Raw genomic sequence first — 26,255 nt, 5'->3', positions numbered from 1 at the left:
TTGTCAGACATTCAGCAACTTGTTCAGACACTTGCGAAAGTTTCTCAGTTGAGAAAGTATCACACTGTCTGCCAGGATTTTCTTTCTAGACAGACGGACAAACCCACTCTCATCCACTGGATAAAATTGCACTGACCTTTCAGCTGTGGGCTCTACCACTCAGTGTGCTGCAAAAGAAAATGAATGGACTGCTATCTGGCTTTACAATCGAAAGCAGTAAGAAAATCACAACTGGCCTTGGATTCTTTGGTTCGTAGAGTGTTCTGATAGCCCTGGATGCCTCACAGCTTTGGGTCCCCACTGTTTAATAGTGATCAAGCACCAAACCTCTAACGGGAAATGCTCCTGCCTTCAATGACAGCAACCAAACACCACAGAGGAATCCTGTTTATAATGCCGAGCGCCATACTCTGCTCACATAAAGAAACCCAAGTGCTTGCTTGCTTGGCTGACATTTTGTCATCCCAGTGAGTGCTCGAACTACTGGGCTAGAGTCAGTATCTTTTGCTCTGGCCTACTGAATATTTAATTATTTATGCAAAGAGAAATAACTCCGACGGGAGAGCATGAGAAAAGCTGAGGCTATAGGCCAATGGGTAAGGTGTGCCTCTAGAACATGGGAGACCCGAGGTCAAGTCTCTGCAGATGAGACATTTGTGTTTAGATCTTCCACCCACCAAGGGAGTTGGCTCTTCTGGGGCGTCTCATGTTTTTTCATGAAAAATTTCAAAGGGGCTTGGTTCGTTCCACTGAGGAAGGAAATAAAATTCTGAAACGTCAATATTTTTCACGTAATGGAATTTTTCTGGCCAGCCCTAGATGCAGTTGAAAATTGCCATTCTTCTTTTCAAAACGGAATGTTCACCCTCTCGCAGTTGGTTCAGAAGGAAATTTTAGCTCATTTGCCGAACCTCTTTGAAATAAAGTCTTTTAACTTCTTTGAAATAAATTTGCAAATACATTTTTTTCCCACTGTTCAACCAGACTTAGCAACCTTGACCCTTTAACTTTGTTAAGCACATTGGGATACAATTTGTTTGCAGGATGCTCTGCCAAATAAAATGCTCTAACTGTATGGATGTTGACGATTGAATAAAAGCCCAGCCAATGAAAAAAAAAATCTCCCCTTTCTTTGCAAACAGAAACTAGCTGTGAGAAAGGTCTGTTCTGCTCTGAGCATAGAATGCAGGCAAAGTAATAACAAGGTAACAAGTGGCTTTGCTGAGAATTACAGCTCCCTTTAATTTCGGCATCAGTTTAGCCTGCTGAACTCTGTTCACACACTATGGACTCGCTGCAGCAAAGAATGATCACTGCAATAAGCATACGCGAGGAAGGATCTCGAACAAAGACTCAACAGTATCCTGACAGTTCATACATTTTGGCGACGTACAGCTCAGAAATTCAATCCATGACTTCTTAAAGCTCAGGAAGCAGCAAGGTTTAGCATGTAACGATAGTACAGTACATCTCTACCTACTCCTACGTACATGTCTGAAATCAAAACTCCCTTTGGTTACATACCGGGCTGACTCAGATGGGCAGACTAGATTTAACTCTAGCAAGCAAAGGTTCTGCAGCAGTTCTTAATATGATATATTAACCCCCTTGGATATTGCAAGTTTCTATTGTATAACTATATGTTATAGAGCTGGGACAAGCTCTTTTTTGTCATATATTTGGACAGTGGCTAGCCCAATAGGAATGGTCTTTAGGACTCCCAGGAGTTGCTGCAATGCAAATATTAAATAATAATATTATACCCATCCATGTTCACCTAATCATCCCTTTAACCTCAGTTTGAAAGAGACCAGTATTCTAAGGATTAGCTGGCTGGCACTTGAATAAAAAATGCAGAACCCATGAAGATGTTTCAACAGCCTGTGGAAAGAGTTGTGCTTTCCTATTTATCTTATTTGCTTGGTCCTCATTGTCGTCTTTTTTGGCATTTCAAAAGGTTTTGCTTAAAAGCCACTCGTGTCCTTAAAATACCAGACCGTTTAGGAGCAGATGCTGGCAGACTGGCAATGAGAGACAAGCCTCTGCAATGTATTTAGATGCCTAACTCCCATTGGCACCTTTGAGGCTCTGGGCCATAGTGACCAAATGTCACCCTCCTTCCAGCCGCCTGAGTAAAACGAGTGTGAGGGTTTCTTCCTTTGAGGCAGAAAAATGACTGGCGCTCTTATGGGGGTCTCAAGGAAGAGACCGAAGACCAGGGCTGGCCTTTGGGGTGGGCCGTACGGGCCCCCGCCCAGAGTGGCCTGCCCAAGGGGGTGCCGTGCGCAGGTTTTGGATTCCCACCGGACCTGCTGTCGAGAGGCCAGCTGGGCTGACGGAGGCGGCAGGGCAGGCAGGAGAGCAGCAGCGTGGGGGGGCGGGAGAGACGACCAGCCGCGGAGCCCGGAGCAGGGGGTGCCCCTCTTCCGCTCCACATGTGCAGCCGCTGCTGGTCCTGTGTCCCCTCACCCTGCCTTCTTCCTGGAGTCGCCTCTGGCCTGGGAGCATCCTCCTGTCTGCTCTGGGGCGGGGGGGGGGGGGGGCTGATGGTGGGGTGTCCCCCCCATTTCTACTGAGCTGGAGTGATGGGACATGGGGAATCTGTGTCTGCTGCTGCCTCTCTGGACCCAGAGAGGCTGCTGGCAGCTGCTTGTGTCTGAACAAGCCTAGTTCAGGCTCCTGACCCTGAGGGCTTTCTTAAAGAGACAGTGCACTCACTCACTCTCTCACACACTCCCCTCAACACCACCCCCTCCTTCACCACACACCCACACTGGTTCCTTCACAGGGCCCCAACACCCACACCAGGGCTCCCTGCATCAAGGTCACTTCCCGACCTGGGCTGTGCTGAGGCAGCAGGAGCTGCTGCTCTCCTGCCTGCAGGGAAAGTGACCTAGATGCAGGAAGCTCAGACATTGCTCCTTGCTCCCCCCTCACAGCCCCCTAGGGCTGTGGGGGGCAGAGGAGCAGCACTTCGGTGGGGGGAGCAAGCAGCAATGCCAGCTGCTTTGTGCATCCAGGTCAGGTTCCCCATGTGGGTGCAGGAAGGGGATGCAAGGGTTAGGGGCAAAGGGGACACAGTGCAGGGGTTAGGGGCTCAGGAAGGAGGTGCAGGATGTAGGAGTGAAGGGGACACAGTATAGGGGCTAGGGGCACAGGAGGGGACAGGTGTTGGGATGAAGGGGGCACAGTGCAGGGGTGAGGGGCTCAGGAGGGGGCAGCTGAGGTGTTGGGTACAGGAGGGGGGCAGAGATTGGAAGTGAAGGGGGTGTAGGGATTAGGGGTGCAAGAGAGGGAGCAGGCATTGGGGCGAAGGGGACACAGTGCAGGGGTTGGGGCACAGAAGGGGACAGGTGTTGGGATGAAGGGGGCACAGTGCAGGGGTGAGGGGCTCAGGAGGGGGCAGCTGAGGTGTTGGGTACAGGAGGGGGGGCAGAGATTGGAAGTGAAGGGGGTGTAGGGATTAGGGGTGCAAGAGAGGGAGCAGGCATTGGGGCAAAGGGGACACAGTGCAGGGGCTGGGGGGGGAGGCCGGTTGGGGTGCCTTGGGACCCCATGGGGATCAGAGGCACGGGGGGGGGCGCCATGCCCACGGGGGTCAGGGGCACCAAAATGCATGTTTGCCCAGTGTGCCATTTTCCCGAAGGCCGGCCCTGCCAAAGACTGAATAGACATGGAGACCGAACTCCCTTGGAGGTGGGGAAAGTACTTTGGTGGAGAGGAAGGGCAGGCTGCCCCGATGTACCTGGGCTGTAGAGATGTCTTCAGGCTCCAGGGCACGTTTCACTGACAGTAAATTCACGTTAAGGAAAATATTATACTATGGAAAGAGACCGTATCTCCCTCCACACCCTCCTCGCTGTGGAAGAAAGCTGCTGTTACGGGTAGTTTTCCAGCCTTGTCACAAGCCTGGAGATTCCAGAACTCTCACCAATTTCTTACTGCCAAGTGGAAGCTGGGTGTGTCTTGAAGGCCTTGCATCAGGATTTAAATTCAGCTGGAGTCGGCCGGAGCAAAGCTCCGGTAAATATTATCAAACCCGTGGGAGCCCTGGCATGTCCTCTGGGGCTAAAGCCTCAAATCCCATTGCACCACATGGGGCTAAAGCCCCGAGGCTCCAGGAGATACTGGGGGAGACTTTAAGCCCTGCCTTGAATCATTTGTCATGACAGAGAGAAGATGGGGCACTAAGCAGGACTCTCAATAGCACCACCTGCCTGCCCTCCTGACCCAACTAGATTAAGAGCCAAGAAGGTGAAAGGGCCCAACCAGTGACTGGATAAATATCTTCTGTTATCTACCCTCTTCAGAAATACAGTATTTGGCCCCAGAGAATTTGAATTTGCTGTATAAGTCTTCCCTCTTTTGGGGGGGAGGGGATAACAGAGTACACTGCATGATTCCCATACAAAAGTGTCACTGGAATATTGTGTAATGCTTAGGTACCGTGTGTACACATCCCTTCTAAGACCTGGGATCCACAGTAACACGGGGCGCACCTTATCTTTTGTTAAAAAAATGCTTATTTCTTAGGTAGGGCTTTTCATCAGTCAATCTTCTCAATCTTTAATGCATTTATCCTCACAACCCCCTTGGGAGGGAGGGAAGCTTTATTATTCCCATTGTACAGATGAGGGACTGAGGCACAGAGAGGCTAAGTGTCCCAAGGTCACACAGGACACCCATGGGAGAGCAGAGGATTGGGCCACTGGACCATCCTTTCCCCTTAAAAGACTCCAGTAGTCTACCATAGGAGGTTGACGCCATTCCTGTACAACCCTGAGCTGTTCTTATCTAAAGGCAGATGTGAGAAGATCAGATGCTTCAAAGCATGGCTTTCATATGCTATACTTGTTATTTGCAGGGTGATAGCACCTAGGAGCCTCGGTCTCGGACAAGGAGTGCATTGTGTGTACAAACACAGAGCAGCAAGATAGTCTCTACCCCAGAGACCTTACAACGTTTAGGGCTTGATCTTTCAATAGTGCGACTTGAATGAAAGCGTGGTTGCAGGATCGTCCCCTTAATTTACCATCCATGGAAGCTAGTAGCTCTAATTGTATTGCAGCTGTAGGATACCTACGCTTGGGGTACATGCTAAATGTTATTGCCCCTTCACTGGTGTATCAGGAAAATCATCACTGATTGCAGCATGCAGAAGAAATCTCACCATCTTAGAAAGCCAGTCATGAAATCAACTAGAAACAAGCTTTGCAGAATTTTACACTACAATCAGTAAGGAACTTCTTGCAGCAATCAAACCTGGGGCTTGATTCTGGAAATCTGAATGTAGCCCTGTTATGTTGAATGGGCCTTCTCATGTGAGTAATGCTTATGCGTGTGAGGAGGGTTGGAGGAATGGGCTATATAACCAAACCCTACCACTTATTTTATAGAGGTCCCATAAAGCTAAATAAACCCATTAATATTCCCATACTGAACAGCTCCCTTTAAAAGAACTGAATTGTTCATTGTTTATCTCACACAAGTTTCTAATACAGCTTTTATGGCGCATATTTTAGTACTTCCCGCACACCTTGATAAGGTCTATCTTTTAGTGTAAGTGGATGGTACAGAATGACTTTCTCAAGGTGATTTTGGTGTTATCACTAAAAGTACGTGGCATAACACATCGAATATAGTTAATATTTTACATACTATGAAATCAAGTGATCGCTACACGGTAACTGCATTACAATATTTATTATGCTTGTAAAAATAGGAGAGAGGTCAATCTGAAATGCTGCATGTGGCTGTGATGGCTGAAAGGCTGGTACTCCGAAAAATGGATGGCCCCAGCAACCCAAACCATTATGCTTGGAATTTGCATTGGAGTTGGCAAACTTGTACTAAGGGCCAAATCCAGTGCAGTATCCCACAGTCACCTGTAGCCTACTCTTTCCAGGAGAAGTTTGTTCCACAGTTAGGGCAAGACTCAGGTACTCCAAGACCACAAATGTACTTGCCCCTTGAATAGTTGCTCAAGATACCTTTCACATATTGGCAAAACCTGAAATTGCATCAAATTGTCCTCTCTGGGGTGAGTTCCTAAGGGTTTGCCTCCAGGGCAACTGAATGCGTGGCAAGCCAGGGTGAGACTCCACAGCGCACTAGCCTGCTGGGCATGAAGGGTACATTTACACAGCAAAAAAAGGCCCGTGACAGCAAGTCTCAGAGCCCAGGTCAACTCACTGCAGTGTAAACAGTTGGGCTTGACTTTGAGACCAGGTTATGAAAGCTGGCGAGGGGGGGGGGGTGGCTACAATCTGAGTCCAAACATCTACACGGTTATTTTTCGCACCGTACCACCAGCCAGAGTCCGTTGACCTAGCCTCAGACTTATTGCCACAGGTTTTATTTTGCTGTATTGACGTACTGGGGGTCACTGTGTGGAGCCTGCGTGTTGACATGCATCTGTAGCAGCATCCACACTGTGACTAAAACATGACAAGCTCACGTGCTGTGGATTCACACCCTGGCTTGCTGTGCACTAAGTCACCGTGTAGACAAGCCCATAGTCGCAGGACTAGGGCCATGAGGGGATGTTACTGGTCTACGTGCACTGAGATTTTTTCAGGTAGCTGTTAGTGTTGCTAGTGTGGAGAAACATCCTTTACTTGTAGGGATCTGTGCTTGGCATTATTCGCAGAGGGCAACAGAATACCTGAGGCTCAGAATACCTATTGCAGGACATCTGGGTTCCATTTCTAGGTCTGCCACTAATGTGCTGAATAGCCTTTGTCGAGTAGCTTTCCTGGTCATTGAAACACCACCTTTCCACAAAAAAGCCTTTTGTCAAAATAACTCTGACCGGCTGTAATCATTTCCCAACCGGTTCGAAGAATGGAAAAAGCATAAGAGCAGAACAGACGTGAAGAGAGACCTCAGTTGAGTCATAGACAGACCTCCTGACCTAAATGGGAAATGCAATTCCCTCAAGGCCCGCGATACACTTCCTACCGAGGGGAATTCCACAGCTCAGGCCTGGTGGTTGAACAATGCCTTCCCCAGACCGTTCCTCATTAATATAATGACTGACAGCAGACCAACCTGTGCTGACTCTAACAGCTAAGCGGGAATATGGGGCGAGGTCTCTATAGTGTGTGTTGTTAGTGTCTGAACCATATTGTCACACTCCGACTGTGAAAGCTTTGCTCCCCTGCAGACTTTACTAGCCTCTCTGAAATTATAATGCCAACCAACCCTCAGGTGAAGTGATAGGATGGAACAGACAACTCAAAGAACAAAGGGATAGTGGTGATTGTGTTGCACTGGGGAATGGGCAAAGCTATAGTCTCATTTGCGTTTCCTTCAGCTCAGTACCCATCCAAAAGAGCTCTGCTACCTTTGCTTGCTCCTGTCAGAATCCATCGGTGCACATGGTGCTGTCTGGAATGGAAGTCACTGCTGCAGACACAGCCGAAAGAGAAGCCAGCCTTCTGATGGCAGCAGCTGCTGGGTGATGAAAGGAAGGATATGCCCAGAACTTTTCAATAATGACGAGGGAGTGAAGGAACCTTGCCATGGGTCCCTGATTACTGCTTAAGCCTGTGTCTCTGAAGAGACAAACAGGGAATCTGTTATAGCTACAACCAACATGCCCTGGCATGTTTGAACTATCCTGACTGTGGAAAGTACAAATCAAACTAAATACATTCTCCATCTGACACAAAAGAGAGAGCTTAAATCATTAGAGCCAGTCTGGACCTTTCTTCCATCAGGACCGCATTGAACATGCTGGCCACTCAGAATCCAGGCAGATTGCAAAGCGCTGTACATATTGGGCTCCTGAATAAATAGTGCTGTGTTTGTCATCCAATTAGTGGAATTGCAACAAACAGACCTTATTTCCCAAACCTTTCTGTCCTTGCTACATTGCCACATAGGCTAGAACTGGGAACAGAACACATGAGTCATGAGTGTGCACTAAATCCAATAAATAAAAGTGTCAACATTGATTCCACCTCAGCAGCAGCAAACCCATCACTTTCCATAGATGTTTGAGCAAAAACTCCTGTTTAATAACCATCCATCTAAGTTCATTGTTCTATAACAGTCAACGGCCTCATTCAGCTTTGCCGTTCTTGGGATGATCTCAATAAGCCAACTGGAGGTCCTGAAGCAAGTGCGTGTGTGCACGCAGACTGACAGCTATGAGTCACACAATAATGGATCTGGCAAGGAGACCAGGTGACATCTGGTGAGCACAGAGCTTTCGCAATCTTCTGATCCACAGTAACAAATTGACCCTTTCTGTTGCCTGGGCTGAACAGAAGGGTCTGATTTTTCAAAAGGCCTGAACCCAACTTCTGATGTTGTAGGTGTGATTTTGCATCTGCAACTAAACCGCACGATCCATGTAACAGCCTGCTATATGAGTACCGTGCGGTGTAGAAGATACATGAGTGCGTGTGTCTGTGTCTGCAATTACTTGCGGGAGCCAAATTATGGCCATAGAATCTGAACTTGTGGTTTCAAAAATCAGGCGGAGAAGATGTGAAAACTACAGCGAAGAACCAAGTTATGAATGTTTTGAACCATTAATCAAAAAAGCCCTGGATACCTGCCTAGCAAAAGAAATTGACGTGAATAATAATAATACTAGTTAATATAATCCTTTCTACTTCTGCACATGCCCTTTATCAGAGGAACCCAAGGAATTTTACAAACATTAATGCTTTCCCTCAAAGGGGTATCGAGGGCTTAAATATTAACTCTATTTACTGATGGGTAAACTGAGTCCCACAAAGTTTAAAGCTGGGATTTTCAAAAAAGTTGCAAGGAGTTAGACCAGTGGTGGGCAACCTGCTGCCCGTCAGGGTAATCCACTTGTGGGCCACGAGGCAGTTTGTTTACATTTCCACAGCCGCCCGCAGCTCCCAGTGGCTGCGGTTCACCGTTCCCAGTCAATGGGAGCTGTGGGAAGTGGCATAGGCAGCAGGGTGTGTCACACCCCGGTGCACCATAGATAAGCTGCTCTAACCCCGGGGCAGATGTGGCTACGTCGATGGAAGAATTCTTCCATCGACCTAGCTACTGCCACTCAAGGAGATGGAGTTCCTGTAGTGACAGAAAAACCCCTTCTATCCATGCAGGAAGCGTCCACACTACTGCTCCACAGTGGCACAGCTATGGCTCTGGAGCTATGCCGCTGTTGTGCCCATAGTGTAGACATGCCCTTGGGCTTCTTTGAAAATTGCAGCCTATCTAAATTGAAGCCGGGTCACACAGCTAGTCAGTGCCAGGTAGGGTGACCACACAGCACCTGTGAAAAAACGGGACAGGGGGTGGGGGGTAATAGGCGCCTTTATAAGAAAAAGTCCCAAAATATGGGACTGTCCCTATAAAAACAGGACATCTGGTCACCCTAGTGCCAGGGCTAAAAACAGCTCCCAGTGTCCTGATTCCTGAGCATTAGATACACTTCCTCCTTTCATGTAAGGTAAAGTGTACAGTGGTAGAAAACTTACATGGAAGCATTGTGAAAGAAAGCAGGGATCAAAGCTTCGCCTACCCAAAGATATTAAATCAGGAATGAGAATGAATGTGAAAATTACAATAGGATATATTCATTTGATCTCCACACCTAGTCACCTCCCATTCTCCTGTGTCAATTCCACCAGTTAAATATTTAATGCCTTTCAACTAATCAACCTATATATCCTGCTGCAGTCTCGTAAGCCAGTTCAACCAGTCGCCTGAGAATGTCTGGCCACGTTCTAGTCTCCCACATCAGTTCCTTGAACAACTTGAAACAGTAAGGAGAAGTGGTTATAGTCCAGTGCTTTTGCTCCACAATTTCAGATGTTGCTTACTCTATGGTCATTTAAATGTGTTATTAAAATGTACTAATATGATACAGGTTTTTAAAATAGTGCTCTATTGTCAGAGATTCTATAGTAGGATTTTCAGAAGTGCTCAATTTTGGCCTAATTTTGCTCTGTTTGAAGTCAATGAGACTTTACCATTTACTAATTCTTTAAGCCAAATTCTTTAGTTTGGAGCATACAACTCATTTTGGGCGTCTTTCAGATGAGATATAAAACCAAGGTCAGAAATCCAATGCCACTTTTCACAAAAACAGGTGGCAGCCTTAGGTCCTGGCAAATGCCAGTTTGGATAACATCATCCTGGTTCCCTAAATCCCAAAATGCCAGTTTGTCAAAACCAGATCTGCTTGGGAAATAGGATTGGGTTTGATGAATTTCTCAACTTGCAAAAATGTCAAGAAATACAGTTTTGAAATTTTCAGAATTATTTTTAAAATGTCAAATTCCATTTTTGTGGTTTGAAATGACTTTTCAATTAAAAATTTAACCTAATTAGTCTGGAAAAAGTTGAAATCAAACACTCATTACATTTTACAAATAAACAAAAAACATTTTGAAATTACTGTATTGAAACCAAACATTTCATCTGACCCCAATCAAAGAAAATAGATGTATGTGTTGGTTCATGAATATTTTTGAGATTTTGACTTTTCTGTCTGATTTTAGACAGAATTAGACAGGAAAAATTCTGAACACAAAAATATTTGCAGGATGGAAAAACCAGTTCCCATGCAGCTCTATTATTGTACTCCAGACCCAACATTCCAGGATATTGATGAGTTTCGTCAAGATGAAAACATTTTAGGAACACAAAGTTTCCAGGCTTGCACCTGAATATATTCAGCAGTAGGTCTGGCAGTGGTGATCATACTCTGTAGTGATGATAATACAGCCTCGTAATACCACACCCAAGGCATGTTCTGAGTCTGAATACTAAATATGTCAGATCTCGTCCATGTACGGTGAGAAGACAGTGCTATTGCCACATTCTGGAAAGCCTGGTTGCTATTACAATTAAGCTTGCTAAAATATAGTAATGAAGAACGTGCCAAATTCCACAGACTTGTGTCTAATTGTCTCAGTGTGTTATGGTGACATAGTGGGTGTATGTAACCAAAAGGCAATGCACAAATGTTTCCACTATTACCGTAGCTATTGAACAATCAGAAGACAAGATTTTTTCATAAAGCTGAATATTACCTAGAATTATTCAGAGTTAAGAAATGGATTTGAATTTTTGTGCACACCATCGTGCAAGAAAATGATGTACTCTTTTTGCATTCAGTATGGTGTGCAGTCAGTCAAGACACTGCTCTAGGCTCATCAAAATATTTCCTACCAGTTTGCAAAAAAGTCACAAAATCAGCAGTGTACTCATAAGTTGAACTTCAAATAATTTGATGATGTGGAACTTAGAGAGAGTCACCAAGCTGCAGTCAATATTAAATGAGTAAGCCAAAGTTTTACAACCATTATTGTAAAATCTATTTTTAAAAATGAAGCCACAAACCAAGTATAGTGCTGATCAACTAGATTTCAATATTTCCAGACAATGAAACATGCCAGCTCTTGTAACCACTCCATCCACTCTTTGCTAACATTTAAGTTATGTTCTTGCTGCTTCCTATCACAAAACAATTCCTCTGCCAAATTTTAGCTCACTAATTTTGTCTAGGGAAGACAGTCAAACGTTTGGCAAGAGATTTGATCTCAATGGGTAAAGTCCTGGCTCCGCTGAAGTCAATGGGAAAATTCCCACTGAGATCAGTGAAGCCAGGATTTCACCCAGTGTTCTTAATGTATTGGCATAGATTATTCACCCTTAAGATATCTGACAAAGAACATGGTATTTTCCTTCAGCTGCCCAACCAAACAGCCTGAGATTTCACATGTATTCAATGTGTAGGCAGGCAGAGAATCCGGTCACAGTGAGAGTGGAATCAATCAGAGCTAAAAGACAGCCCTTGCCCAAAGAGCTTACAATTGAGGTACAGAAGTATCACCAGCAATATCCCATCAAGCAGGTGATAGATGATCAGGTACTGGAGATACCATAGTAAATAGCAAGGCAGTGTTTTTCACGGTGTAACTCAGGTAAAGTAGCTGTTCAAGGCTTTCAAGCAGCATCCCAGCTGAAGCTTTTTCCTAATCTTTGACAGCATCTTGGTACAAAGGTCTTTCCTGCCAACTGATGCTGCTTAGACACATCATAATACCCCAGTTATCTCTTCACTTGTGAACCAGTTGGAAGTGTGTCAAAGTGCATCTGATAATATTCGATAGAACAAGCTGGAGTTGAATGGCCAGTCTCCAAACAGATGCCGAGGCTGATAGCAACACTAGTGAGGGCTTCCATCCTGTTCCAATAAAGCCAATAGCAGTTTCACCATCAATCTCAATGGGAGCATGATCAAGACCTAATTGTTGAGAGAGCTATGAGGGACGTGTTGGTGCCGCACATAAACAGGAGAAGTCCTGGACCTATATTAAATAATGCTTTACACTTCTAGATAATACTTAGTCCTCCTGTGGGGGCAGGGGACTGGACTAGATGACCTCTCGACGTCCCTTCTAGTCCTATGATTCTATAACTCTCCTGATTCCAGGTTAATACAGGGCTAGTATCACATTCATAGAGTCATAGACCACAAGGGACCACCACTTCATCAGTAAATTAAATCTCAAAACACTCCTCTGAAGCAGGCAAGTCTTATTATTACATGTATTAGGGTCGGAAATTTTCTGACAAACCTTTTTGTCAGAAAATGCTGATTAGTTGAAAGCAAAACTCTTCATTAAACAGTGTCAGGTTTGACGAAACACCAGACTCAAGACTATTTTGGTTAAAATGGTTTCATAATTGTTGAAAATCCCATTTGGACAATCTTGAACCTGAGAGACAAGGTGGGTGAGGTCATATTTTTTTACTGAAACAACTTCTGTGGGTGAAAGAGACGAGCTTTCAAGCTGCTCAGAGCTCTTTGCCACTTTGGAGAAAAGTGCTCATAGTGTCACAGCTAAAGCCAAGGTGGAGCAGATTGTTTAGCATGAGTAGTTAACACGTATTGCAAGAGACCGTTCAAGGTGAAGTGGCCTGTTAACGCCTCTGCGGACATAGGACAAAAAAGGGGGATTTGAGGGGTACAGATTGGTGTAATAAACCATAAATCCAGTGTCTTTATGGCCATGAATTTGAGTGTTTAGCAAAGCCGTGAATTTTAGCTCCCAGGCTCATCTTCTGAAGATGTTGTGCAGGTTTCCTTTTATGATGAGGACAAAGGTCATATATGGGGTGATTGTTTCGCGAAAAGTGTTCGTCCATGGGAGGTCTGATGTGACCCACCTTGTCTCTCTAATATCCTAGGACCAAAACAGCTAAAACAATACAGTCAATAATATTGAACCAGGACATTTCTTTCCCCCACTTCACCACCCTTCTTTTTTTTTTTTTTTTTCTGAGTCAAAATGGCTTTTTGTTTCTAAACTTTTTGGAAATTAATCTTAAAAAAGTTTAAAGGAAAAACGTTGAAATCAAAATGAAATGTTTTAAAATAATTATCAACATGAAACATTTTGATTGACCTCAAATGAATTTCTTTTTTTTTTCAGATTTTTGGTTCATGAACATTTTCAAGATTTTGATTCTTTATCCTGATTTGGGATGTGCAAATTTTTGAAATGTCAGCAATTCTCTTGGGATAGGAAAACTGTTTCCCACCCAGCCTTAAAGAGAGCCACATTGTGGTAGATGCAGAGGAAGAGAACCTCTGCCCTGAGGAGCCTTTAGTCTTGATAGATAAGTCAAAAGGTTGGATGGGAAATAGAAGCTCAGGCATGGAAATGCCTTGCCCAAAATCACACAGTGGTACAACCAGGGATGAAATCCAAACACCCTGTGCTTCACAGGCTCTTAGCTTGACCACAAGACTATACTCCCACTGTAGTGGGTTACAGAGGATGCCCTACAACGGTCATATTATTCTGTACCTTACAGTGAATTAACTGTAAAGAAGCAAAGGGTCTATACACTCATTTAGAAAAATAGATACTAAATGGCTTTTCTGCTTCAAGAAAAGGGTTGTGGCTCTACATTAAATCCCCAGCTGCTGAAATAAATAATGGGCTTTCTGCAGTGAGAGAGCAATAAACGTCTCACTGTGATTCATGGGGAACCGTCTGCTTCTGCTCTGTAAATGGAAACACGATTGTGACATCTGCTGCTGTGGGAACAGGGTGAGAGACAGCACATAGCTTTGAAATGATAGAGGACACAAAACCTTCTAGCATTTACCTTCTTTCTTCATCCCTGCCCTGAAACACTTCTTCAGCCGGCAGTACCTGCACTGGTTTCTCTTGTCTTTGTCGATCACGCACTGTCTGCTGAACCTGAAGAAAGCAGGACAAACTTTGAGGACAGTCCTGTAAATTATTATTAGGTGTAGTTCAGTAGCACTTAGAAGCCCCAGACAAGATCAGCATCTCTCTGTGCTTCATGCTGTAGTGAAATACATCCCCCGTCCTGAAGAGGTTACAATCTAAGGGCGAGCCTACACTATAGCAATGCATCTGTCTGGTGAAAACACTGTGCCAATGGGGGAGCGCTTTCCTTTCGGCATAATTACTCCACCTCAGCGAGAAGCAGAAGCTAAGTCGGCAGGAGACATAGCGCCGGTGTGGAGAGCACAAAACTTGCATCGCTTTGGGGGGGAAATGGGACTTTTTTACACCCCTGACCAACATAAATTATATTGACTTAGGCTGTAGTGTAGACCTGCCCTAAGTAGACAAGGCAGACAATGAGTGAGAGGGGAAACAGAGGGGAAGCAACTTGCCCATGGTCACTAGCAAACCTGGGATTAGAACCCAGGTCTGCCAGACTCCTAGGCTCGTGGCCTAGCCACTGGATCATAAGTAAATTGGGAAGTAGGTTGAAAATGTCAGTTATTGAGCTACAATCAGTATAGAAGGGTAAGGGCAATCACTCTGACTACCACAGAATTATAGCCTGAAATTAAAGCAAAACAGTAACGCCATCATTCCTACATGGAACTCAACTTCTATCTTGAGTAGTGCCAGTCAGAAATTTTATGACCAAATGTTTTTTTTGTTTTTTTTTTTGGGGTGGGGGGGTTGGAAAATGTTGATGCATCGAAAGTGAAATGTTTCATGGAAATGTGATTTTGACAAAATTTCATTTTGGAAAAAAAATGGAATCAAGCTTTCTGATAAGGTTGAAATGTTCAGTTTTGACTTTTTTGGAATGGAATGTTTCAGTTTTTCCTTTTTGAAACCACTCTGTTTCAAAGTTTTCTTTTATATGATATAATACAGCAACAGGTTTTAATTCTGCTGAAAATTTTGGCAAAAACAAATGTTCTGCAGGGGACTGTCTTTTACCATGTCCCTTGCTCTGTCTTATCTATAGATGGTCTTGGTGATCGGAATCCTGGCAAGTGACCCGCACCCACAGGCTGCAGACGAAGGTTAAAACCCCTCCAGCGACAACTCTCATGTGGCATTGTGGTGCCTTTAAGAATAGAAATACTGGGGTTTGGTCAAAATGTGTGATTGTTGTGTGTGTTTTTTTTTTTACTTGAAACCACAAGCTTTTCATTTTTCAGACATTTAGTTTGTCATCAAAATTTTCAACAGAAAGCAGATATCTTTCACAAAAATTTTTAGTTAGTGGAAAACCCAATTTCCTGTCAAAAAATTAGTTTCAATGAAAAATTTTCAACCAGCCTTAGTTTAGACTTGACACACATTGGCAGGGCAATGTGAATCCAGGCCACACCCGCTGTATCTGTTCTGTGGCTAGACAAAGCATTTTCAGCCTCCAGAGACCACAACCTGGTACGTGTCATGAGCAGTAAGTACACATGACAACTTTTAAAAAGTGAGAACAATGAAGCATGAATCTACCATAGGGAAAAGCTCTGCTCCCGTACGGTCAAAAAACATCCCTTGTAAAAGCTGGGGTGGTTTCACAGAATGGCACAGAGCCTGATTAACAACCCAAGAACTCTCTGAGGAATTGGCATCTGTGATAAACAATGTTGCTCTGAGCTCAGCTAAGGACAGAATGGCCCAAATAGCGATTCACAGAATGCTTGGAGGGTGCTTGTCATTGAGTAGGATTTGAATCAGAGGCTCTTCCCTAAGACGCTAAGTATCACATTGTGATTCATGGATTCCAAGGGGATAAAACAGCAAAATGACTACTTTACTCTTTACTCCAAAGAGATTTCCATTTTGCTGCTGGGATTAAATATATTTTATGGGGGGGAAGAAAGTGTAATCTCTCAAACCTATTGTCTTCTGTGGATGGAGTATTCTGGAGTGATAAGTGCCTTATATGCAGGTTCATCAAAAAACAAACAGGGAGGCAAGTTTTTATAGGGTTGGAACACCTTCAACTGAGGAATATCGCTGCAGCAGAATGAAACTTCTCAAGTTCCAGTTCTATATGAGTAACCCTCTATACTTTCCCCCCCCTTCTTTTAAGTAAACATCATTTTTCTAAGGTCAACCAAGATAACTGCTGTATAATTCATGGCCCGTTCCTGGTAAATAACCCCCTGAGTATACTCCTGCATGCCAGAACGCACATGAATCAAAGCTTTCCCATTTTTGTCACACCACACGACTGTAGAATAATCAATATATGGCAATATGCAAGCCTTTATGTGCTTTTAAAAAACAAAATGAAAAAAGAGAGAGGGGCAGGCTTGGGAGGTGACCAGTTTTGGAGACCTGCGGATTTAAACTGTAATTAACACAGAGAAAATGCAATGGAATTTTGGCACCCTGCCACGATGGCATTCGCTAAGATCGTTGGGTCAAACTTCACCAAGCGAGAACCTGATAATAGGACTCAGTGCTTTGCATACATTAACCAGTCCTCACAAGTTCCCTGGGCATATAATTGTCCCCTATTTTACAGGTGGGAAAAGTGAGAAACAGAAACAGCAAGGGGATTATTTCAGGTAACAGAAGGAAGGAATCCAGGTCAGAGATGGAACTAGGATTCAGAAATTCCCAGCTCCCAATCCTGTGCTTAGAAAAGCAGATTTCATTATTGTTATGTATATTACAGTTACCGCCTGTGGCCCAAACTGAGATAGAGGCCCCATTGTGCCATGCACTGTACAGAGACATAGTAAGAGATGGTCTCTACCTCCAAAGAGCTTACAATGTCGAAGCCCAGCAGTGTTTAATACCTGCACGAATAGACATGATTCTTGCGGACACTTCTTCTGAAGAACCCTTTGCAGCCATCGCAGCTGGAAGCCCCGTAATGTTTCCCAGTGGCACGGTCCCCGCAGATGGAGCACAAGGAGCTGATGCCGTTGGCAAGCAGGCTGGCATTTGTCGACTCTGCTACTATGGGTTCTGCAGACCAGACACAGAGTCAGTGAGGCCTTTTTAGCAGGAATCAGGATGAAATGAAAGCATTGACATATGCACATAATTGTACACACCCGCCCTCCACCCGAAACATGTAAACACACACCAGGCCTACGCCATTGCTTCTAGGCAGAGGGGAACCCATACCATTTTCAGGACCCTCAAGGTACTAATAAGGACGTGCACAGGGCCATTTTGTTGAAAACAACTTCTAAATTTCTTCCAAGAAACCCAGAAACTGTAGCTACCAGTGCCTCCTATCAAGGTTAATGAATGTCTTTCCATGGACTTTAATGGGAGCTGTTTGGGTGTGTAAGTTGGGTAGCTAGATAGCTCACATTAAGAAGCCACATCTCATGCACTCACAGAACTTGCAGGCACAAGTTTTAGAGGATGAATTGACACCACTGTGAAAATTTGGCCCCTACAATTTACACATTTTTGAAAATTCTGCACTGAATTTAACCACAAGACCAGCCTTCCTCTTAATCTTTATAATTGTGGGTGCAGTTTGGAAATGAGACACTTCTGAAAAGAGCCAGATGACGCAGATCGCTTCTTCAGGGGTGCCCAGGTGGAAGGTTTTTGTTAGCATTAGTCAGGACCGTGTTTTCCAGTATATAGGGCCTGACTCTATGATGTGGTGAGATCATCAACAAAGTCAATAGGATGGGAGGGCATTCAGCACTTCCCAGGATCAAACCGATAGTGGGGAAACCTCAGTTTATATCATGATGAGGGGGAGAAAACCCAAGAGAGAATAGCAAGCCCAAACAGGAAGAGGTAACACAGGACACAGAACGATACTCAGAATTAAAACTCTGAGAATGTTCTTCCCAGTTAGAATGGGTGGCCTTCAGAGGTGGTCGGAAAATGCCAATTGTTTTACAAGGGAAATTTCAAAAAGAAATTTGCTTAATTTCTTTTTCATCAAAATTTCACATGAAAAAAAAAATTGTTTTTCCCATGAAAACCTAAAAGTCTTTAGTTTTCAAAACCTGAACATTTCCCCCCAAAATCCAGTTTTATTGTAAACTGAAATTTTGTATCAAAAAAGTGACATTTGTTTTTGATGAAACGCTGTATTTTTGTTGAAGATACTTTCTCAACCAAAAAATGTCTACCAGCTCTCGTGACTTCTTCATTAATTATTATTATTCTTGTGGTCATGCCTAGTGAGCCAGCCGGTCAGGCTAGGCATTGTACAAACATAAGAAGTGACAGCCCTGACCCCCAAATGCTTGTTAACTAAATGACAAGGTGTAACAGGTGGATGAGGCAAACAAGTGAGCCATAGTATGGGATAGGGGGAAAAGGTAGCCTAATAAAATAAATAAATAAATATTCATTAATAAGTGCATAATTCTTAGCCAATAGTATGTTCAGGAATCACAATTTGCTACAATTTTGCTACTTTTCAAATTCTAAGAGGTGCCGTGCCCCCAGCTTTCACTGATGTCAGTGGGTGGTGAGTGGTCAGCCCTTTGGAAAAGATGTTCAATATCTCATGAGATAAAGCCCTCAGGCTTACACTGATCTTGCCAGTCTTACATTTGTGACGGTTAAGCATAGAATGAACTTTATTGGAACAATCTCTCCAGTGTATTGTATTGTGTCAATAGTGGTTGCAGCTTCTTGACCCACCTATTTCTTTCCTGAACAAGCATATGGTTATCCTGGCCACAGTAAACAAAGTCTCATTGGTTATTTCATTCTGAGTTCCAGTAAAAAAAAAATTGCACCACAAAAATTATAAATAAGGAAGTCAGTTCTCTCAGTTACATCCATGCAACCCACGTTGACTTCAGTGGAGTTGGGCCAAGGCAATTCAGGACAGAATTTGGATCCAGTGGGCTTTTCATTTTTCAATAGAGCCCAGTTCTTATGGGCAAATATCCCAGGAAAAGGCCAGACTGTGAAACCCATGCACAAAGAGTAATTGCATTGAAGTCACTGCGTGAGTAACTGCTCACAACATCAGTGAGGGTTTCTCTATCTGGAGCTAAGTCAATGGGAGCTTTGCTTGAGCAAAGGCTGCAGGCTTCAGCTCCAGACTTTTGGGGTCCAATTCTGCTAGCCTTTCTCACGCCAAGTAGTAGCTCACCTCAGCAGCAGTCCCACTGATTTTCAGTGAGGAAAGCATTACTCAGTGAGTAAATTGGGCATAATCTGGCCCTTTATTAATGCATTGGTAGCTCACTGTATCCAAGTACACCCACAATGTTGATGATCATTAGAGCCAGGTGAAAAAATTTGAATGAAACATTTTCTCATCCAATGAGGTTTCATCAAAATTTTCTATGAGAAGAGATCAGTTGGGAAAATGTTCCACTGGGAATATGAAAATTAAACATTTCATTTTGTTTCAAGCTGGTATTAATCTCTGCAGCTGCCTAGTGGGAGTTGTAGTTCTGGGTTCCCCGTCCTCCTCTATGGACCCAGTTCTGGCCAGACTGCATCTCCCATGATGCATTACTGTCTCTCCCTGTGGCTGAGACACCATGGTGCATCAAAGGAGTCTCATGATCTCTTTGAAGTTAAGGACCAAATTCTGCCCTAATTTACACCTATGAAAATACCACTGACTTCAATGGAATTGTATAGCTGTAAAATTAGGCGAGGATTCATTAACCCAAAGCAGCATAAATCAGTCCAAAGTTCAGGCCACCATGTGCAATGACGTGTCCTTTTCCGAAGATGATAGTGATATGGTTGGCAGTAGTTAGCCCCTCAGCCAGTGTGCGTACAAATGTCAAATCACTATTTATACCCCATCACAAACTACTGACTGACTCCGAATAAGGAAGAGCAAATGAACAACAAAAATCCTGTTTTAATGAAAATGTCACGAGATACGTGCTCGAGTTGCAAACGTTGGATCTGGATTTTCAACCTACATAAAGTTTGGGGGTGGACTGAGTTCTACTAAAGGAGGCAGAGATACATAGTCACTAGAGGACATATACTTAGTCCAACACAAACACACAGCATTGTGTAAGAGTTACAGTTGCTCATCTCCATAATATAACAGAACTGTCTTTAAACAGAACCTTTCCTAAAACTTTTCCTGTGAGACATCTGTTGGTCTTTAGCTAGAAGGATGCACCTGATGGCGTTCTTTCAAATAGGGACCAGTCATTAGATATAGTCTGAAAAGCTGATCCTAGTCCTGGATGATTTCTGGACAGAATAGAATGGTCATTGCAGTGAAAATATCAGTCTACTCCCTGGGAGTATCACTGAAGCGTATTTGCTGCCAAAATTCTCTGGCAGAAAAATTACTCTCGAAATCCAAGACTTGCCTGAGTTTCAGAAGTGATGTATCATCAACATAAACTCTGGGAATTTATAGCCTAGCCTAATAGCTAAAAATTATATGAAAACCTCTGTCAAACTCAGGAAAGTTCAGATCTAGATGGGAAACCAGAAATGATCTCTGGTATATACTGTGTATAAGTCAATAGCAAAGCATGGCTGAAATGAAGACATTAAATTATGCAATTACAGCAAATGAGAGTAAGGGTGGTCTTGTGGTTGAGACTGAAGATCAAAGTCTGCCTTAAATGGCTCACCATGCTGACATGATTAGGCATGTCTGTTTCTGCAGCCAACAGTACACAACAGAGTGATGCAGCTACCATCATGTCTAACCACCTTTGACTTCCCTAACCTTATGGAACAGGTACCCATTCTGCAGCTGGGTGAGCAGGAGGTAACCTTTCAGTGAGAGACTGAGCAAGACATGAATCCATGACTGCTGTGATTACGTCGAGTGCCTTCACCACTCAGCTACCGCTCCTTGTAAAATTTATGCTACCTGGGTTTAATTCCCTGCTTAGCTATTATTCTGCCACTTGACCGTGGACAGTCACTTTTTCCCCTCCAACTGTTTTGTTTTCTTTATTTAGACTGGGGCCCTGATCTTGGTGGAGACCACTAGATACTACTGCAGTACAAACAATAAATAAGAAGATAAAATGGGCCTTCATCAACACACAAGATTTGAATGCCCCAAAATTTGGATTAGGGTTCAGAATTCACTTCAGATCTGAATTTTGCTTTTAAGATCTACTTCCAGTAACGATAAGGTCTTTAGTGGATATCTGAAGAGGGATGATAGAGCCTTCCATCCATGCCCCAGACAAGACTTAGATTACTGCAATGACATAATAGGTCACATTTTTAAAAACTTTTCATGTACCTAAAATGATATGGCGTGCATATAATGTTTAGTTACCAATTTTGTACGCACTAAAACTGGATATAAATGTGCCAGATTTTCAGTTTTTGTTTGTAAATCTAAATTTGGAGGACACACAGAAATGTGAGTGGTATGGCCAGCTCCAAAATGGCAGCATGCAAATTCAGAGGCCGGACTGGAGCCCACTTTGAAACATTGCTCTGATGCAATTCAACTACATTATAAATCAGTTTTTTGCAACCCCCAACAATCTGAGGTATTCTAAAGATCAAAATCAAAACCAACCTAGATTAACTGTTCCTAAACCCACACAGTAACTGACCTATCAGAGAGCTATCAGCATGGACAAAGCTCCTTACAAGCAGCTTGATACCTCGTGGAATATTCATACATTCACACCCTCTAACTGGCAAAACATTTCTTATTGCTTTATAATTATCTTCATTAGCTGGACTTGTCCTTAACTATGAGTGTACAAGGGTCAGATTGCAGCTTGGCTGAGAGTGAGATTTTAAAAGGGTCACACTGAACTCTTCAGACTCAGTTTGGCTGTTGAATGCTATGGTAGGTAAAGGAATCACCAAAGACAGGAACTTTATTTATACTGCAATTGGCCAAGTGATTAATGTAAATTTACAGGGAAAATGATAACTGTGATGAAATATGCAATGAGCACCACATAACGGACTAAGTAACAAGAAGGATGCAATTGTAGCTAAGATAAAATAAAACAGGATTGTATCAAGCAGGAATATTTCTCCAGTTAATAACACTCTATAAAGGAGAGAAAAGACTAATATTGATTTTCCCTCTTTTTTGTGTGTGTGCCACTCTTTCTATCTGAAATAGACAACATTTTAATGCCATGTTCCACTCCCACAGTGGAGCCCTTTATTCATTTCTGAATTAACCTTTGCTACATTAACCACATTTGCCAATTGTATATAAAGTACTAAGAAGCTTGAAGATTCAGAATTAATTCATAGGCTTCCCTCATGTAAAAAGAAATTTATAATAGCTAAATAAGGTTAACTTAAGAGTTGGTTGAAATTGTTCGATCAATGGCAAATTTTGATGACAAATGGTGTTTCAAAGAAAGCAAAAATGTTTTACAAAACAGCACTAGTTTCCTTGAAATTTCCCATTTTTTGACAAAAGTTTTAATTTTCATTGGGAAAAATACTTTCTCTTTCTTTTTTACTTCTCCTCCCAGTTTTCAAAGGAGAATAGTAGAAAAGCAAGAGAAAACAGTATTTTTTTCCCTCAAGAGAATAAAAAATAAAATTCTTGGAAAAAATTCCAAGTATTTCATTTTGAAATTGTTCATTAAAAATCATGTAAATCTTTGAAATAAATGAAAAATGTTTATTTCTTTTGAAATTTTTATGACATATACTCACCTTTTGGCTAACTAGGTCCACTTAATTTATTGCCCACTTATTATTAGTTTGTGGGTGGAGCTTATCTTTGACAAGCTGTATAAAGAAAATACTGATTTTATGGGAAAGCCAAATTTCAAGAGGTGCTTCTGATATTGCCACAGTATTTGACAAGTGTCCAATTCCACTAGCTGAACCCAGAAGAACTGACAATTTCATGGAGCTCCTTTAAACATAACCTTTTATCCATAGCTACTGTAATTATACAAACACAAAACTATGATGATTTTAAATGTTAAGGACACATTTAGACTAACACCCTTTACCACTGCCACACTGGAACAGACCAATCTTCCTGCTAGTCTGGTATCCTCTCTCTTAGAATCATGAGTGTTATATGTTTCAAAGGAAAGCGTACTGCACCCAGATATAGTGCATTAATATACTCCACAAAGGAAATAAGTTCCTGTTCTCAGCTCATGATCATTTTATGCCTTGAAATATGAGGACTGAGAGCCCTTATCTTTTTTTTATCCTAGCTAAGTATAATTACACATTCTATTTTTAAATATACCTTTATATTTTACTTATATTTTAAAATAAACCCGTAATCACTACTGGCTCCTATAATATCTTGCAGCAGTGAGTTCCACCAGTTAATTATAAATCACAGAAAGACCTGGAATTTCCTGTTCTCCATATTAAATTTTCTGCCATATAATTTCATTAAGTGATTAATACATTTTAGAAAGAACATTATGGGCCTGATTCTGCTCTGATTTACCCCAGGGTAAATCAGGAGTAACTCCACTGAAGTCACTGGATTTATACCAGTGTAAGGATGATCAGAATCTTGTAAACTCAGAATAAGGCCCTAAAGTCATCAGAATATATATATTGAAGACCTGATCCTGCTCCCACTGAAGTCTAGGGCCAAATTTCGATTGGTTTCAGTGGGAACAAACTAGGGTCCTGCAAAAATGTATATAGATTTAATTTGAACTATTTCACTGTTTTTTATAAACACTATCTAAAGTGAGAATATTTCTCCATTTTAATACTTTATAAAAATATTGCTAAAGGAGTCAGATTGGGAAGTCATGCATCCTGGAAACTTGGTTTGGAATATATTTTCATGCATAGAGATTTCCCCTCTCTTTTTAAAACTATTCTCACAAACAGTAGAAGAGGCTACTTACCAAAGACAAACAAGCTAATTTCAAAACAGCTAGTTCCCGAGAGAGCCAGTTAGTTATTAACAATAAGGCAAATAGTCCAATACCAATTTAGATAGCCTTCGCCTTTAGAAAAAACGGAGCCTGTAATTTTAACCTAATGAAACACCACAAAAATACAGGGTTTTATGTCACAGTTACATTGGATTTGGGGACAATTTGTGCAATGGATAAAAAAATGTATCTTGTTGTTCAAGAAGCGAGTGACAGGGCACATCATCTTTACTGAAGACATAGTAGCAAATGGAAACCCTTCCGTGAAAATAACATGAAATCTAAAATACTCAATTTTGAGCTGCCAAACTTTTCAAAAGTCTTTTTCCAAGGGATGAACTTTTCTTGAAATCAGTTTACAATTCTCATTTTCTTTGAGCCTTTTCATTTTCCTTTGAGCATAAGGTCTGAAATCCTTTGTGTCCCACATAAGCATGCAGAATAACTTTGAGTTGCTGGCAAAACACATTTTGAAAGCTGTTGTTCCTGATTTCCTTTTGATGAAACCACTAATGAGCAAGTATAAGTGATGCAGTAAGAAATTAATCTTAACTAGAATAAACCTCTTGACATTTCACTTACTTAGACTATCCAGGCAGGCTGGACTGTTCCCAATTTTATTTATGATGTTGGACTTACATTGCGTAATTTACAACGTCCTTCACCTCACATTTCAGGCGGTGGACGACTAGTGTTTCTAGAAGAGTGTTTACTATTTAAAATGACATCAAACAAACTTCTGAATGCTCTGGTCCCAAACGCCGCTGTGCAACTTTCCTGGAGTTCTCTGGACAAGGCAGATATTTGTTAGGGTCAAGCACACATTATAGCCATATTCCTTGTGTGTTGAAAAGACTTGGGTCAAGCTTAGTAAATGAGCTGTAATTCCCAGGTAGGTGATCAGAACATTTGGATATTTACTTTACTAGCTAAATATCTTTGATAAAGTGACCTCAGCTCACAGTGTATTTTGTGAGTAACAACATAGATGGTGGTTATAAGGATTAAATTGCTCAAACCATGTATATATACACACTTGTCTTTTTTCCCTTACAAGTATCACCATACATTTGTGTCTATGTCATTTTAGGAGAACAATTTTTCTTTGTGTGCGAAGTAATTTCGCTGCTTCTTAGAAATAAAACAGAACGCATATACAGAGAACCACCGATATTGAAACTGTTCGTAACAGATTGCAAGCTCTTCTGGGCAGGGTCTTTATTTGCAACATAGCCAGCACACTAGGGGGCTGAATAAATAACTAACAACAACCCCATGCATTTCAGTCTTTAAGAGACCGATTGTACTCTGGCCTGAACACAACCACAACCACAACAAAGGTGGACAGTTCCTTGCTGTAAATATTAGACCATCCACCCTTTGCCCCACACCTCCTATCTAGCTTTTCTAGGAGTCCAACTTTTCCACAAAGGTAACCGGGGTTATTTAAAAGGAATTGAGCAGAAATCTCACCAGTGTTAGCTGGCAGCACCCGCAGGTTTTCAAACTCGAGCATGGTGTAAGAGGAGTCCAGGGATTCGACATAATCTGGCATATCCATATCCATTATGGCTTGACAAAGCTTCATTATTACTTGTCAACAGCAATGGAACAGGCCAAAACAGCCCTGCTGTCAATCATGGCCAAGGTTTCCTTTGCAAAGAGAGACAACCCCAAGACCTTGGAGTGACAAATCATTACCCAGCTCCCCCACAGTCCCCTCCCAGTGCCAAGAGAAGGCTGGAGGGGAAGAGGTCCAGTCTTTACCTCTCTCTCTCTCTCTCTCTCTCTACCTGTGTGTCTGTGTCCTGTATCATGATTATATGACGCAGATAAGGCCTGGGCTAAATCAGCTTGGATTGCATCCTCTGTTCAACACCGTGTGGTTTATGGTAATCCCTGTGTAAACATTTTGAAAAGTGTAGCAGTGAGGCATTCGCACGGTGAACTGTTCTTTCAGGGCAAAGCTCTGGGTCGTGTCACTTAGCACTCGGGTCACTTCAATGATACTTTTCTCTGCCATTTGCCATCTGCTCTTGTAAAAATGCCAGGTGGAGTCACTTGAGCCAGTGGCGGGGGGAAAGGAATCAGTATTACAGAGGACCAGAACCCATAAGGCTTCGCATGTGTGTAGTACTTACTGCCTAATCCAAAACTCAGTGAAGCCAATGAAAAGACTTCCATTGACTTCAATGAGCTTTCAAACCTC

At 42.6% G+C, this 26,255-nt stretch overlaps 1 protein-coding gene across 2 annotated transcripts in view; it reads right to left on the bottom strand.

Annotated features, from left to right (window-relative positions):
* Nucleotides 1-25,634, bottom strand: part of LOC140896382 (hepatocyte nuclear factor 4-beta-like) — a 40,792-nt gene extending 15,158 nt beyond the window's left edge. The window contains exons 1-3 of one of the 2 annotated variants that reach the window (XM_073308098.1): nt 25,508-25,634; nt 17,051-17,243; nt 14,122-14,216 (exon numbers count right to left, since the gene is read on the bottom strand). In XM_073308098.1, the coding sequence (XP_073164199.1) occupies nt 14,122-14,216; nt 17,051-17,243; nt 25,508-25,634 (415 nt within the window). The remainder of the gene's footprint in view (nt 1-14,121; nt 14,217-17,050; nt 17,244-25,507) is intronic. The other variant, XM_073308100.1, reaches the window with a different exon arrangement.
* Between the last annotated feature and the right edge of the window lie 621 nt (nt 25,635-26,255).

The sequence above is a fragment of the Lepidochelys kempii genome, chromosome 12 (assembly GCF_965140265.1).
Source record: "Lepidochelys kempii isolate rLepKem1 chromosome 12, rLepKem1.hap2, whole genome shotgun sequence".
Taxonomy (NCBI): Eukaryota; Metazoa; Chordata; order Testudines; family Cheloniidae; genus Lepidochelys; species Lepidochelys kempii.
Note: the sequence above shows the minus strand (reverse complement) of the source record. Positions and strands in the feature narration are given on the sequence as shown.